Raw genomic sequence first — 16013 nt, forward strand, 5'->3', positions numbered from 1 at the left:
GGGCGGGCGGGGGGGGCGATTTTAGGGCAGTGAAACCACCTTGCACAATACCGTAATGGTGGGTACGTGACATCATGCATTTGTCCAAACTCAAAAACTGCCCGACGCAAAGAGTGAGCTCTGACGTAAACTGCAGATTGAGTTAATAACACGGAGCATGGCAGTACTGGTTCATCAGTCATAACGTGGGTACCACCCCAGCGAGGGGGCATGTGTGGGCACTCCCTGCACTTCCTCGTCCTTGTTCTGCAGACCTCAAACTGCTTTCAAAGTTGAAGTCGTATTTCTAAGCGCTTGTCGTGGACGGGGGTGATTCCGCGTCACTGTCCTGGGGATCTTTTCCCCCCGAGGCGTGTTTGAAGCTGCGGTGACGGGTCTGCAGCCTCACCTCCTGCACCGTCTTCTTGACCGTGGGCCGTGCGCCCACCTGGCCGAGCGGGAAGAGCCCGTGTGGGCAGAGTCAAAGCCTCGTCCGTACGTGCGACGCGGTCTCGTCTTGCATACACGGGTGGTGATGGAGCGTGTCTGGCACGTTTATACACCCACTACCTGAGGTGGTTAAAACAGATAATTGGGCTGGGACCGGCATCCTTCTTAGACTTACAGAAACGAACCACAGGCGGGTGAATCAGTGAGACCGTGGTTCATTGACATGGCTATTAACCATATTTTTAATTTTTTAAACCCAGGACCCCTCCTGTGGCTGCCTGGTGGTTCCAGCCAGGTGGGAAACTGCGGTTATTTCCTGCAGAACACCTGAGCTCACCTGAGGGCCAGCCTTCTCTCTTTGGGGCATCATGTTTTGAGGGGATTTCTTTTCATTTATTTATTTATTTATTTATTTATATTTTTTAACATCTTTATTGGAGTATAATTGCTTTACAGTGGTGTGTTAGTTTCTGCTTTATAACAAAGTGAATCAGTTATACATATACATATGTTCCCATGTCTCTTCCCTCTTGCGTCTCCCTCTTTGAAATGCTAACACTTTTCCATTTGTATTTGTTGAATTTCCAGAGCTTTCCATGACGGATGCTAACATTTAACCACCTTTTCGCTCTGTCAGCTTTTCATTTGAAATGTCAGAATGAAAGTAGGCACATTTGCTACCCAGTGAAATTACTCTTAACTGAAGCTAGCCAACATCCTTCAACAGATATCCCTAAAGATCATTTTTCTTCCCTTTGCAATAAAAACGACAGTAACTCTAATCTCAAAATAAACAAAATAGATGCAGCTGTGACCCGCAGAAGCATAATTACTGGCTAGATACCTTGTGAGCCGACAAATCACTAAACTTTAAACCTACGTGAAGGCACGTGTTCTACCAAACAGGCCGGAAACAGACAAGAATGGCAGGTCACAGCTTTATTCCAGCCGCTCCGAGGAAGAGGGCTGTGTCTGCCCCAACCCTCCTGGGATTTTGCTGTGAAAATGGGCTGGAGGCTCCCTCCAGGTCAGCGCCCGCCCCCCCAGGCCAGGGCCTCCTCTTATGTGGGAGACTGAGAGGCAGCCCCCTTTGTTGTCTCCGGAGTTTTTCTGAATGAATTCACCCAGAGCCAGAGGGAGGTGTGTACCCAGAGCTCCCTGGGTCAGAAGAGATGCTTGTACTCTGATGTCACTTTAAAACTTAACCCATGAAAGACCATGGCACAGAAGGTGGGGTGGACGGACTTTCTCTGATCCTTCCACTCGGTAAACATGGGCCCCTGAGCTTTACATGTGAGAAAAGCGAGAAGATGCTGAGAAGGAGGAGAGCAGCCGGGACCCCAGGGCCCAAGAAGGACACAGTGGTCCAGGCTGGGCGCTGGACGAACCGGCAGCTGGAAGCGCCACTGGGCACAGCCCCAGAAAGCCCTGACCAAAGCCTGCCCTCTCCACCAAAGGACCGGGAGAGGGAGGACAGCAATTTCTGGACGACACCTGCTCCACCCAGGCCTGACATCACGGGAAAACCGTGCCCCTCCACCCGCCAGGCCCCAAAGCTGGCGGGAACGTAGACTCCCACCCTGAGAGGCTGCACGAGGCTCCCCTGCCTCATTCGGTGGTAATGAGTCCCATCCCAGCGCTGACACTTGAGGTCGGTGGAGACCACGTGGGGAGACCACATGGGGAGCCTGGATGTCCCCCTGCCCTGGGACTCAGAGGAGGCTTAGTGGACCCAGGACTTTCACCGCCACCCAGGGCACGAGCAAGGTCCCCCTCACCACAGTGACAGTGGGGATGCTCAGGGAGAAAAGCAAGGAGCCCCAGTCCCCCCAGCCGGGAGGCGCCAGTGGAGACCCCTCAGCAGTGACAAGGAGCCCCCCGACCTCTCACCCTCTGCCCCAGACGTCGAGAGTCTTGAGTGTCACCGTTGGGGAACCTGGCCTCTACCCCTGCCTGGCAGTAAAGAGGCGGTGCCCTTACTTCCCTCCCCATCGGAGCACCCAGAGGAAGTCAGCCAAAACAGCAGATTTTTCACAAATCCAGAGTTTTGTAGCATAATGCAAAAATGTCCACGTGTCCTTCGAAAACTAACTGTCGTGTCAGGAACCAGGAAAATCTCAAAATGAATGAAAAAGGACAAGAGGTGTCAACACAGAGATGGGAAAGATGGCAAGACCGTCCGACAAAGAGGTCAAAGCAGCCACCACAAAACGCTTCAGCGAGCGATTACAGACATGCTTTAAAAGGGAAAAATAAGAAATCTCAGCGAAGAAATAGAAGATGGAGAGAAGAAAAGGGAAACTTCATAAATACTGTAATTGAAGCAAAAAATCCCCATCAGTGGGTTCAGCAACCAAAGGGAGAGGATGGCAGAAAGAATCTATAAACTTGAAGATAAAACAACAGAAATCACCCAACCTGAACAACACAAAGAAAATAAACTGAAGGAAAATAAAAAAGAAGAACAGAGCCCCGGGACCGGAGGGGATTCTGACAGAACATCTGACCTTCCGGTCACTGCAGTCACAGGAGAGAAGACGGAGGACGGGCTGAAAAGTACCTAAATAAAGGCTGAAAATGGCCCAATTTGGCAAAAGACACAAACCCAAATATTTAAGAAGTGAGTAGAACCCAAGTTAGAATAAACCCCCCCGAACCACACTAAGACATATAGGTAAACTTCTGAAAACTGAAGACAAACAAAAATTTCTTGAAAAGCACAGACTACCACAATTCACTTGATAGGAAACAGATAATCTGAATAGTCTGAAGCTATTACAGACATTGAGTTCATAATTTAAAAACTCTCAAAAGAGAAATCTTCAGATCAACACGGTTCCACTCAAGAATTCTACCAAGCATTAAAGAACACCAACTCTGCACACTCTCTTCCTGTTCATCTTATGAGGCTAGTGTTACACTGATGCCCAAACCAGACAAAAACGAGAAAGAAAACTATGGACCAATAACCCTCATGAATACAGACACAAAATCCATAACAAAATATTAGCAAATAGAATGAAGCAACAGATAATAAGAATTACTCATTATGGCCAGCTTGGGTTTAATCCAGGAATGCAAGGCCGGATCAGTATTTGAAAATGAATCAGTGTAATCCACCATATTAATGAACTAAAGAAAAATCACATGGTCATTTCAATCAATGCAGAAAAAGTATTTCACAAAATTCAACACCCTTTCAGAAATATAGGCATACAGGGGAGCTTCTTAACTTATCAGAGTACTTACAAAAAAAACTCCTACAGCTGACATTACACTTAGTGGTGAGGACTGTATGCTTTCCCCGTACAGCTGGGAACAATGTTCTCAACATTGTATTGGAAGTTCCTGCTGGTGCAGTGAGTCAGGAAAAGGAAATAAAAGGCATGGAGATTGGCAAGGAAGAATTAAACAGTCTCTATTTACAGATGACACGATTATCTAACTATAAAATCTCAAGGACTCTACAGAAGTGCCCTAGAACTAATAAGTGAGTTTAGCAAGGCTGCAGGATACAAGATAAACATTGAAAAATCAATTGTATTTCTCCGTATAGCAATGAACACATGGACACCAAAATTAAAAATACAGTGCCATTTACAGTTACTGCAAAAAATTAAATACTTAGGTGCAACTCCAACAAAACACGTACACGGCTTGAAAACTAGAAAATGCTGATGAAGGAACTCAAATACCTAAATAAATGGAGAGACATATACTGTGTGTACGGATCGGATGTCTTAATATAGTAAAGACCTCAGTTCTTTCCAAAGCGATTAACAAAATTCCTATCAAAATCCCAACAAAATTTTTTTGTAGATATAGACAAGATTATCATAAAATTTGTGTGGCAAGTCAAAGAGGTAGAATACCTAAAATATCTTGAAAAAGAAGACTGTAGTAAGAGGAACCAGTCTAAATGATAGCAAGGCATTATTGTGCCACACTAACCGGGATGGGTAGGAGCCGGCGGAGGGACAGACAGTGGAGCGGAATACAGAACTCAGAAGTCACCCCACACAGACGGACCAGCTGATTTTTGACAAAGGTGTAAAATCAGCTCAGTGGGGGAAAAAGAGCCTTTCAACAAATGGTCTGGAGGAGTCGGACATCGGAGGCAAAACAAAACCGAACAAAAAACCATGACTTAAGTTTCACACCTTATACAAAAATTAACTCGAAATGGATCACAGAATTTAAACATAAAGTGTAAAACTATAAAACGTCAGAAAAAAATATAGTAGATGATATTCGGAACCTAGGAATAGACAAAGAGTTCATAGACATGATGCCAAAAACATGATAAAAGAAAAAACGGGGGCTTCCCGGTGGCACAGTGGTTGAGAGTCCGCCTGCCGATGCAGGGGACGCGGGTTCGCGCCCCGGTCCGGGAAGATCCCACGTGCCGCGGAGCGGCTGGGCCCGTGAGCCATGGCCGCTGAGCCTGCGCGTCCGGAGCCTGTGCTCCGCAACGGGAGAGGCCACAGCGGTGAGAGGCCCGCGTACACAAAAAAAAAAAAAAAAGAAAAAACGGGTAAATTAGACTTTATCAAAATGAAAAACGTATGCTGTCCAAAGGACCCTGCTAGGAGAACGAAGACAAGCTACAGACAGGAGAAAATATTTGCAAACCACAGAGGACTAAGGAGTCTCAAAGCTCACCGGTATAAAAGCAAACAATCCAGTTAGAAAATGGAAAACAGAGATGAAGAGGTATTGACGACAAAGGAACACCAGAAAGGTGACTAGGGAAATGCAAAGTAGCTACGAGCTACCATTACACACCTGTCAGAGGAGCTAAAGTGAAGCACAGTGGCCGCACCAAATGCTGGTGAGGATGCCGAGAAGCTGGATATCTACGTTGATGGTGGGGGTGAGTGTAAAATGGTACAGCCATCTGGAAACAGTTTGCCAGTTTCTTTTAAAACAAAACATGCAGCTGTCATCCAACCCAGCAAATTGCACTCCTGGGCATTTATCCCAGAGAAAGGAAAACATATTCACACAAATTCACGCACACGAATGTTTCCATTAGCTGTATTCACAGTAGCCCCAAACTGGAAAGAACCCTAACGTCCTTCAATGGGTGAATGGCTAGAAAAAGCTGTGGTCCCTCTACTCTGTGGAACGCTAACTACTCAGCAAGAACAAGGACAAACGACAGGTTCACAAAACCACCTGGATGAACCTCCAGAGAGTCAGGCTGAGTGATTCCATTTAGAGAACATTCTTGAAATGGCAGCACTATGGAAATGGAGAAAAAACTAGTGGTCGCCAGGGTTCAGGAGGGGGTGGGAGGGAGGTGGGTGTCTATAAAAGGGGACCGTGCGGTGATGGGGAGCCCAGGGTGTGGGCTGTGTCGGTGTCAGTATCCCTGCTGTGACATCTTACTGTACTTTTGCGCGTTGTAACCATCGGGGGGAGAGGGACCTCTGGGTTATTCCTTATAACTGCATGTGAATCTACAACTGACTTAACAAAAAGGAAGTTAATAATCCACAGCCCTGTTCACTCACTGCCAACAAGTCCACACATGTGTCCTGGGTAGGAAGAGTTTTGCCAAGACATAGAATCTTACTTGCAGTGGGAAGGAGGGGAAGGAGAGCTTTCCTTTTAGATAGCTGTGACCTTGACTGGCTTAAAATAAGTATCTGCTACAGAGTTATAGGTCCAGATCTCCAAGTTAAAATACATGTTAAGGTAGGTTAAATTCAATTTCAGTGACCTTGGTGTTGAGCCTTGGAAAATATGGCCTCTAAGTTAACGCTTGAGTAAATGACATTTCTGAAATTAAATCAGGTATGTTTAAATATTCAGTGGTAGGCAAAGGAGATGGAGGCAGCGGCCCGATTCCAAGGGGACCGTGGTTGCTTCCTGCTGCTGCTGCTGGAGCCTCAGCGGGGGCTGCAAGGGAGCTCAGAGCACCCCATGCCCGCCCCCCGCCCCCCGGCCCTCCCCTACTGCCCTGCGGGCACCGCTGGTGTCACTGTGTGCGACTCACACACATGCCCGGCTTCCCGATTCCTCCCCGGAGGTCTCAGAGCCAAGGCGCCCCCGCGTCATCTCTTCCACTGACCACGACCCTGGGGAGAGACAGGAGGCCCACGGCCCACGTACCGGCCCCCGAGCCTCTGCAGAGCCTGAGTGCCTGTGACCCCCTCCTCCGGACCTTCTGGTATTTTGTGGATTGTTGGGTGGGGAGAACCTGAAAACATACGATAAAATCAAATTTAAAGATGTTACTACTAGTTTTCTAAACAAAATAATAAACCCACTTCCTAATTACAGACTGGCATGTTCTCGCACGTTTGCTGTTTTGGACCACAGTCCCCGGAGCAGTAGTATAAACAGCACAGACGTGCGTCAGCCCGGGCGCCCCCGGGAAGACCCGTGATCGTTCCCACCGGTGACCCGTATTGTTAGCGGCTTCCTTTCCACTCAGACGTCAAATCCACTGCCAGGGAGAGCCCGGGGGCGGGGGGCGGGGGGCGGGGTAATTAAGGCGGCAGGCGACAGTTACACACCCGCCCGTTTGGGGAAGAGATACTGTTTTTATGGAGAGCAGTTGGTACTCAGAAGGTCCGAGGCACCTTGGGTGTGAGGGGCTACTTTGCGCGAGGCTGTCCCGTGGGCTGGTGCTGGGGCGCGCCCCACCCATCCCCAGGGAGCTGAAAGGGGCCCTGCTCCCTGCGGGGGGAAGAGGATGCGACCCTTTGCCAGCGGCCCTATTTCGGCATCCGTGCTTATTCCGTGCATTTTTGGTGGAGGGAACGTTTCCAGCCCTGATCCCTGTAGGATGTGGTGAAGGGCTGGCCACCTGACACTAACCCGAGAGAGGTCTGACGTGGGTGTCCATCTCCTCCAGGGTCCAGCAGACAAAGGTGGACACTGGCGGACACGCACGGAGCCGCCAACCGCCCAAGGGGCCGTGGGAGCCTAAGGCGGAAGCCGTGATCTCTGTATCACAGGGTTCAGCTGTGCAGGGACACAAATGGCAGAGACGGGGGGAGAGCCCCTGCGGGTGTCCCGGCCCCCAGGGACTGCCGTGGCCCCTGTTCCCGGCCTCCCGCCCACGGCCTCCCAGTGGGAATCTGGGAGCTGGTCTCAGGAGGGGGGCCGGGCAAAGGCAGGGCTGGGGAGGGGGCCGCCCGGCCGGAAGACTCTGTCTGCGTCCAGTGTTCTCATGCTCTCTGGAGGGGACCGTATTTGACAGTCTCCTTCGGCCGCCCTCCTGGCCTTTCTCCGCGGCTGTGAACGCTTTTATCCTGGAACTTCTCCCAAACTCGTCTTATCACCAGGTGCCCAGAGCCAGGGTCGTATTTCACCCTCCTGTTAACACCCGCCTTCCCAGGCCTCAAACGCAGTGGTAGCAAAAGAATGCAATCTCCCCACCTCTGCCCCAGCCGGCTCGGGTCCCTCTGGGCTGCCGCGCTGCCCTCGGCGTCCCCGTGCCCGCTGCAGCCCTCGCCCCCCCGGGGAGCGGGCACCTGGCACCGCCCCCCTCCTCACGCTGGCTGGCGTTGTGCTCTCACCGCCTGGCCAAGATGTCCGGCCTGAAAGAAGGAAATCCTGTCGCTTGTCACAGCGGGGACCGACCTGGAGGACATCACACCGACTGACGTGAGCAGGCAGAGAGGGGCCGAGGCGGCGAGGCCCACAGCGCCGGGGCTGTGAGGTTTCAACAGTCAGACCCGGAGGAGCAGGCGGGACGGGGGCTGCAGGGGCTGCAGGGGGCGCTCAGCGGGCGTGGAGTCTCGGTTACGGAGACGAGGCTGCTCTGGAGCTGCTGAGGGCACAGCGCCCTGGTTGAGAGCTCGGTGCTGTGCATCTGAAGGCGTCAGAGGGCAGGTCTCACGTTAAGTGTTCTGGCCACAGCAAAGGGGGTGCAGGCAGCTCGGGGTGCGGGCTCCACGCGTCCCTTGCCTGTGGAGGGGCTCTCGGTGCTCTCGCAGGTCCAGACTCATCGCACTGTACTCGGTAACGGTGTGGCTCTTTGTACCTCAACTGTCCTCAGTAAAGCTGTTCAAAAACGGAAATAGTGAAATAAAAGAACAACAGAGGTTAGCGGAGCCGCCTTAATTTTTCGCTCTCTCTTCACTGAGCCTCCTGACCCCCCTGACCTAGTCCTGCAGCCACAGGGGCCACCTGGAAGCTGGGCCCCTCTGAACAACCGTCCCCTGCGGGCTGAGCCCCTCCCCGTGGCAGCCCCTATGGCCAAGGCCCCGGACTCTGGTTTGCTGAGGCAGCTGGGCCTCAGGGGGACCGGGCCCCGGGTTTCTGGGTTCTGTGTGCTCGCTGCAGGGTTGGGTGCGTGGCTTTGCAAACAGAAGGTGCTCATGTTTGCTGGCTTGCCCTGTAAGGAGAAAACAGCCCTGGGATTACTCGGAGCTACGCCATGTCACACCCGCTATGCCCTGAGGGGCCGCCGGGCCAGGGCCAGGCTGGGGGCCCTGCGTCATCGGACCTCAGGAGTCGGGCAAACGAAGAAGACGTGGCCGCGACCTGGGCCACAGAGGGGGCGGCTCAAGTCCGTGCTGGGCCTCGGGGCTCAGGGGTAGGCGAGCGTGGGGTCCCCCCGGTCGCCCTGAACCACGGGGACAAGGCCAGTGGTCCGTTCCGGCTTTTCTGCCTGATTCTCTGAATATCACAGCACTGCTAATATTTATCGAACGTGTACCACGTGCCAGGAACTCTTCTAAGCGCTTCCACGTATCTAATCCGCAAAACAACCCAGTGCTGTAGGTATTTTGTGGTCCCCGTTCACAGATGGGGAAACTGAGGCAGAGCGTGACTAAGGAACTTCTTCGAGGTCACCCACCCAGTAAGTGGCCGGGCCGGGGTGTGAGCCCAGGTTGCTGACTCTGGAACCCAAACTCCGAACTGCGCCGCTAGGCAGAGTCCCCCAGAGGGGCGTTTCCGCCCCCAAAAGCGCACTGCCAGCGTTCGGCCTTCCGTGGGGATGTCTCCCCAGAGGCGCAGGGTTGGGGCTCACGGTGGGGATGCCGCGTGCACGACCCCGAACGTGGGGGCCCCTTAAACGCACGCGCAGGAGATCCCCGGGCGCTCGGAGACTAGACTCAACTCCAGCTGCCCGGACCGGGTGTCGGTGTTGCACTGAGTCCCAGAGGAAGCGATGCCAGATCCCTTCAGGGCCTACCGTGTGCTCTCCTCCGTCTCCTTCGGTTTCTTGGAAGGTATCTGAAATGAGGGGAGAAGTCCAGAGGCCGCCGTGCACCGAGTCATCTTTCCTGCTTCCCAGGAGGCGATTCCCAAGGAACCGGAAGAGCCCAACACAGGTGCGAGGCCCGTCGAAGCCGGACACCCGGCATGGTTTCCCTCGAGCGTCAGGCTTGTCTGCTGAGCTGTCAAGTCTCCTGTGCACTCGGGTAGCATCTGGGGATCGTATCAGCTCCCAGGGGGACGGATCCCACCGTCCTCGCGGCCAGGCAGCCTGGTCACTTTGGTGACTCTGTAGCAACACGCCTACGTCACGGCAACCACGGCTCCTTTTCTCCCCCTCCCCGGACGGCCGTCCGTGTGACGTGACGCCTCATTACAGGCTGACGCCCTAGGGAAGAAAGCAAAGGGCTCAGGAGGACTGGAGCGTGGCCGTGACTGTGACCAAACGAAGCCAGGACCTGCTGTCCGGGGCAACGCAGGAGGGGCCCCGGAGACCACCGGGCTGCTGTCACAGCGGAGTGCAAGGGCCGGGGGGCCGCTGCTGCCTGGGGGGGCGATGCTCCCGGCATCGTGGCACCTCGCCCCTGGGCGGGCCCGGGCGTGGTACGGGCCTAGGTACGCCGTGGGCCCAGGTGTGCCGTGGGCCCAGGTGGCCGCCCCTCCAGAGGGTCGGAGGGTAAACCTTGGTGTTGTCGTGGCAGCGTCTTCTCTGCAGGGCTCCAGGCCGGGAAGGCTGTGTGAGGGCGGCCCCTGGGGCCTGCACCGACCCCCCCGCCCCATCTTGGAAGACGGCCCCCCGGGGCCTTAGCATCTGGACGGGCTCAGGGCCTGTTACCCTCCGTTCCTCCCTGTCTCCCCTTTGGGACGGGGCTGTCTGTCCGGCTGTCTGTCCCTCGACAGCGGCCGCCTGTCCGGTTTCACAGGCTCTCGGCCGGAGGGGACCTGGCCTCGGTGAATTGCCTCAGCTATGTAGTTCAGGTGAGACTCGGGACTTTTCTGAGTTGACGCCGGAACGAACGCGTTCTGCGTGTGAGGATGTAGACTTTGGGGGGCCGGGGGCAGAATGCTGTGGTCAGGCTGTGTCCCGCCCCCAAAATTCATACGTGGAAATCGTAACTCCCAAGGTGATGGTGTTAGGAGGTGGGGGTCTTTGGGGTGATTAGGTCATGAGGGTGGAGCCCCATGGCGTTAGGGCTCTCATAGAAGGGACCCCAGAGAGTCCCTCACCCCTTCTCACGTGTGAGGACACGGCAAGGAGGCCCTAGAAAGGGGATCCTCCCCAGGCCAGACCACGCTGGCGTCTTGGTCCTCGAGGCCCAGCCTCCAGAACCGTGGGCACTAAATTTCTGTTGTGTACGAGCCCCGAGCCTATGCTGTTCTGCTATAGCTTCCACACCGACTCAGGCGCGGCAGGAAAGTGTGAAGTGGGCCCTTGCAGTTACTTACTGCTTTTTACGTCTGAACGAACGTTCTTCCCAGAAAGTCGAAATCTCTCTGACTTGGAGGCTGCTCAGGCCCACGAGGAGATGCACAGTCCCGATGCCCCAAAAGATCTGTCCAAGGTGCCCAGCTGGGAGGTGGCAGGGCTGCACCCCAGCCTGGTGACATCCTTAAAGTAAACGCAGAAACCGAGGATGCCAGTGCCCTGGGTCCCTGCAAGCCGGAGTGGGTGTGGGATCCCAGACCCGGCACTGCCCTCCCCCCGGCCCTGCCCTGTGTGGCTGCAGGGGGACCTGCGGCCCCGCAGAACAGGGGCTGGGTTAGGGGCGTAGCCCTTTCCGAGGAGGGCTCCACAGGGGGTCCCCACCTGCTCACTCACAGCCTGAGAGCATCACTCAGACCAGAGGCTTTTAATTTCCCAGTTAGGATCTTTCTGGACGGTCAGAAGTCATTTATGGCCTGCCGGGGCATCTCTGTGAAGTTTCCCTTGAACAATGCCCAGTAAATTATGGAAGGGACACCCTGCCTTGCTCCCAGGTAAGTGGTGCTGTGACAGTGGCAAGCACTCTGAATTTTGCATTTCCTCTTAGAATGAACAGGGCGCTGGGCTCCTTGCTGAGCTCAGGAATGGCAATGCAGAGCCTGTCAAGGCTGTGAAAGGGCAAAGCTGGAGAAGCAGGGCCTCGGTCTGTGGAGGTGTCCGGTTAACCTGAGCCTCGTGAGACAGGATGCCGTCTGCAGGTTCCCCGAACTGGGCCGGGATCCAGCAGGTGTGGCCATGCCCAGGCCAGCCCCTCTGTTACCTACAGAGGGGGTCCCGGTGACTTTTTATTCTGAGTCCAGAAGTTTATTAATTGTTGTCATTCATTTAGCTCAGCTCAGTTTCCAAGGCTCAGTCCTGATGTAAAACCTCGGTCTCCATCTCTCCCGCTCCACCCTGTCCCGCCCCACCTGGGCGCAGGTTTGGGATGGATGGGGCACCTCTCTCCACTCTCCCTCCCCCCAGCGTCTCCCTGGACCCAGGGCGGGGCAGGGCGGGGACACGCCTGCACGTGCACGTGCGGACTGTCTCGCGGGGCTGTCTCTTGGAGACCAGCGTGTGGGGCTGGCCAGGCGCACCACCGCCACCCCTGTGGCGCCACTTCTAGCCAATCCCGGTGACGGCCACCCTCCCCTGGAGCCTCCGCACCAAACCAGGGCCATGGGACCCCTGCCGCCTTTTGGGTGGGCGCCCCTACGCACACTGTGGAGTTTACGGTGCACGGCGTGACAGTGTGATACGCGGCACATCAAGGGAGCGCCACGGTGAGCTCAGTTAATGTCCCCACCGCGTCACACAGTTACCGTTTCTCTTCTGTGGTGAGAACCTTCGAGATCTCCCTCTTCACAACGTTCACATTTAGAATACGGTGTTGATAACTGTAGTCACCACGCTGAACAATGGAGCCTGGAAGTTCCTCATCTGTAACGGTAACGGGAGGTTTGTATCCTTGGGGCACCATCTCCCCATCTCCCACGACAAGCCCCCGCCCGCAGCCCTTGGAAACCACCATCCTACTCTTTCTCTGAGTTTGGTTTTTTTAGATTCCACACATAAGTGAGATCACACAGTGTTTGTCTCTCTGTGTCTGACTTACTTCGCTCAGCGTGACGCCCTCAGGGTCCATCCATGCTGCTGCAGGTGGTAGGATTTCGTTGCTTTTTACGTCTGAGTAATATTCCACTGTGTGTGTGTACGTCTTCTCCATCCATTCATCCGTCGACGGACACTTAGGTTGCTTCCGTATCTTGGCTACTGTAAATAATGCTGCAGTTAACATAGTACTTATATCTTTATGAATTAGTGTTTTTGTTTTCTTCAGAAAAATGCCCAGAAGTGGAATTACCGGATCATATGGTAGTTCTGTTTGTAGTTTTTTGAGGAACCTCCACACTGTTTTCCACAGCGGCTGCACCAGTTTACGTTCCCACCAGCAGTGCGCGAGGGCTCCCGCTTCTCCGTGTCCTCGCCAGCACTTGCCGTCTCTTGCCTATTTGACGAGGCTGTTCTGCCAGGCGTGAGGTGGCGTCTCCCCGAGGTCTGGTTTGCGTCCCTGACATCCTTGGTGTCGAGCACCCGCCAGCCGTTCTCCTGCTGTGTGCTGGCTGAGCCACAGCCGGTCCCTCCCGCGGCATCCTGGGAGCCCCGGGAGGGCAGGGACCGCCCCCAGCCCCGCCGCCTGCTCCGCACTCACCTGGATCCAGCGCCAGGCGGAAGTTGCCCAGGAGAGGCGGGTGTGTCCTGAGGTCCCCGAGGGCCCGGGATGCCTCCTCAGATGGACGCAGGCTCTGCGCCCCAGCTCACAGGTGAGGCTGTCTGCCCAAGGCTGTGGCTTTCTTCACAGCATCCTTTTCAAGTCTCCCCTTTTTCTTTGCTGCCCGCCGCCCGCACCGTGCGGGACAGTCTAGTGCAGGAAACAGCGCACCCAGGCCTGGCGGGCGGCTCATGCTACCTTCCAAGAGCCATGTCTCCACCTCTCCCGGGGCCCCCTCCTCTCTCCCGAGGGCGGGCTCCCCCGGCGCCTGGGTTCTCAGAACCTGACCTGCACACCCTCCCAGCTCTCCTGTTTCTCACCTCCCCTTTCAGGGCTGACTTTCTGGAACGGTTGCTAAGAGGATGTGTACGGTATCCGGGGATAATCTTACGTTCTGCCTCTTCTTTCTGGTGCGGGCCCAGGCAGTGATGCAGAGCAGGCCTGTGCTCTTGGGACACTCAGGCTAAGATGCTTTGTGCAGGGTGGGGTCTGGGGGTGACATTCCAACTGATCCGTGACAGTGTTTCCCTGAAGCAAACACTTGTTTTTAGGCCTGTGTTTATACGCATCTAAGTTTGATCCTGTCTGACACCTTCTCAGCTGTGTGACCTTGGGCAAGTTGCTGGACCTCTCTTTGCCTTATTCTGTAAAACGGTAGAAACAGGGCCTGCCTCCTAAATCCTCGTGAAGATTTAATCAGTTCACATCATGGAAAGAACTTAGGGGGGGTCCCCGAAACATAGGAAGTGCTCAGTAGTGTTGGGTGGAATTCTTATGACCGTTATACTTTACGCCACGTTCAGTGATTTTTATAACAAGATGGCACCACGGGTGCCGTAATTTAAGGAGAGAGTAAAGGTCCGATATAGACTGAGAGGGAGGGAGGGACTGGCTCACGGGATCCCGGAGGCCGGCAAGTCTGAAGTGTGCAGCGTGGCCGCAGGCTGGGGACCCGGGAAGAGCTGAGTCTGGTCAGTCTAGAGGCAGAATTCCCTCCCCCTCGGGGACCTCAGTCTTTTCCTCTTCGACTGATTGGACGAGGCCCACCCACACCAGAGAGGGTGATCTGCTGGTCTGCATATTCATCATGGCTACAAAACACCCTCAAAATGACATCCAGACAGTTTGAGCTAACATCTGGGCACCGAGGCCAGCAGACTCAACGCTGAAGCAGCGCTGGAGTTAGCAGCTTGGTCCCAGAAATGCACCAGCGAGAGGTGCTTCAGGGGACGAAGCTGAGAGTGAGTGGGGAGCACCTGACTAAGGGAACGGGAGTCAGTGAGAGCAGCACGGCCAGGAGGTTTGCCTTTTCCTTTGTTTTGCTGTTGGTTTAAAGATGGGCTAGACCCCCGGCGGCAGTTCTCAAAGTGTGGACCAGCGCCACCGGGGTTCCCGTGAGAAGGGCATGTTCCTGGGTCCCCCAGACCTACTGGATGGGGAACTCTGGGGGGAGGGTGCTGGCCTTCCGGGGTCACCGAGCTCTCTGGGGACCCCAGTCACCTCAAGTTGGAGCAGCACTTGCGTACACTTTTGTGCCTGAAGAGGGGGAAGGCCAGGACCAGGAGGAGGGGCTGGTACCTGGGAGAGAGGAGGCCCCGCCCAGGCGGCTGTGGGGGCCTGAGGGCACGTGGCCTGGGGCCAGTTGTACTCCAGGACAAGGGTGGCTGTTTTTGCCCTTGGACCAGTGGGAAGGCGGATGTGCCCCCCTGCACTTTGGGGAGGGCTGGGCCAGCGTTTCTGGACGCTCCACCAGGTGACTGGCCTTCCCTGAAGCTGGAGGCGGGAGGTCGTGATGGGGGCAGGCTGGCCTGGCGCGGGTACAGCAGGGTTTGCTTCAGCTGCAGGAGCCCAGGCCGTGTGTCCACAGGGAGAGGCTCACCCTCTGCCCTGCGGCCACACCTTTCCTGACCCCCACGCCCTTCGCTGGGCTCTACTCTGAACTACACAAAACTGCTGACATTCAGTGGGTTTTGACGTTAACAAAGAAAAATCATCAGTTTCTTAGCTTTACTCCACACTATCCATGTGTGACTATTATACCTTCATTTCATGTTGCAGTTATGTGTTTCCAGATCTTTCTTGCCCCCCGACCCTTGAGCTCTGAGGGCAAACGCTGGGCCACCTTCACCTTTTTACCCTCCCCTCCTCCCCGCCATCGGTGCCAACGGTTAGTGGGCACACACTGTGCTGACACGAGCTGCCCACTTGAATCCCCAAAACCACTTACGGAAACGGGCACTTCCTCCTGAGACACTCCCTCTGTGATGCCAGCCTCTAAGGGATGGCCAGCCCCTCGTGAGGAGAGGCCAGTCAGGGTCCAGAGCGCACACGTGGTCCACGCACATCCCTGGGAAGTGGTGCCATGGCCGGGCACACTCACGACTGGCATCTGCAGGATGTCGGGGTGCAGAACGCACTGGGTGGCTTCGTGCCAACCGTGGCGAGGTCACAGGGCCCGAGTCTGGGCGCGCGCTTCCCTCCTGCGCCTCGCGTCCTCGGGGCAGGCGGCGCAGGGGGAGCGGCCGGTCCACCCCTCCACCCGCGGACCCACCGACCTACTCACCTGGGGCGGCGCGGGGAGGGCGCGCTCGGCTGCTGCGGCCTCTGCACCTGCCTGGGGGCGGCCGGAGGTAACGGCGGGCGGGCTCCGGTGCTCGAGCCCGCAGCTTC

General features: G+C 55.3%; 1 protein-coding gene and 1 long non-coding RNA gene across 2 annotated transcripts in view; one reads left to right on the top strand and one right to left on the bottom strand.

The window, feature by feature from the left end:
* Positions 1 to 213: 213 nt before the first annotated feature.
* LOC129392684 (uncharacterized) lies at positions 214 to 7485 on the bottom strand. Its single transcript, XR_008619050.1, has 3 exons — positions 7258 to 7485; positions 6547 to 6634; positions 214 to 549 (listed from the first exon to the last, which is right to left on the bottom strand). It is a non-coding gene; the product is annotated as an uncharacterized lncRNA (long non-coding RNA).
* Positions 7486 to 15705: 8220 nt separating this feature from the next.
* The window catches only part of MCF2L (MCF.2 cell line derived transforming sequence like), a 90258-nt gene continuing 89950 nt past the window's right edge, over positions 15706 to 16013 (top strand). The window contains exon 1 of the mRNA XM_055089581.1: positions 15706 to 15973. Within this exon, the coding sequence (XP_054945556.1) occupies positions 15706 to 15973 (268 nt within the window). The remainder of the gene's footprint in view (positions 15974 to 16013) is intronic.

The sequence above is a fragment of the Physeter macrocephalus genome, chromosome 13 (assembly GCF_002837175.3).
Source record: "Physeter macrocephalus isolate SW-GA chromosome 13, ASM283717v5, whole genome shotgun sequence".
NCBI lineage: Eukaryota > Metazoa > Chordata > Mammalia > Artiodactyla > Physeteridae > Physeter > Physeter macrocephalus.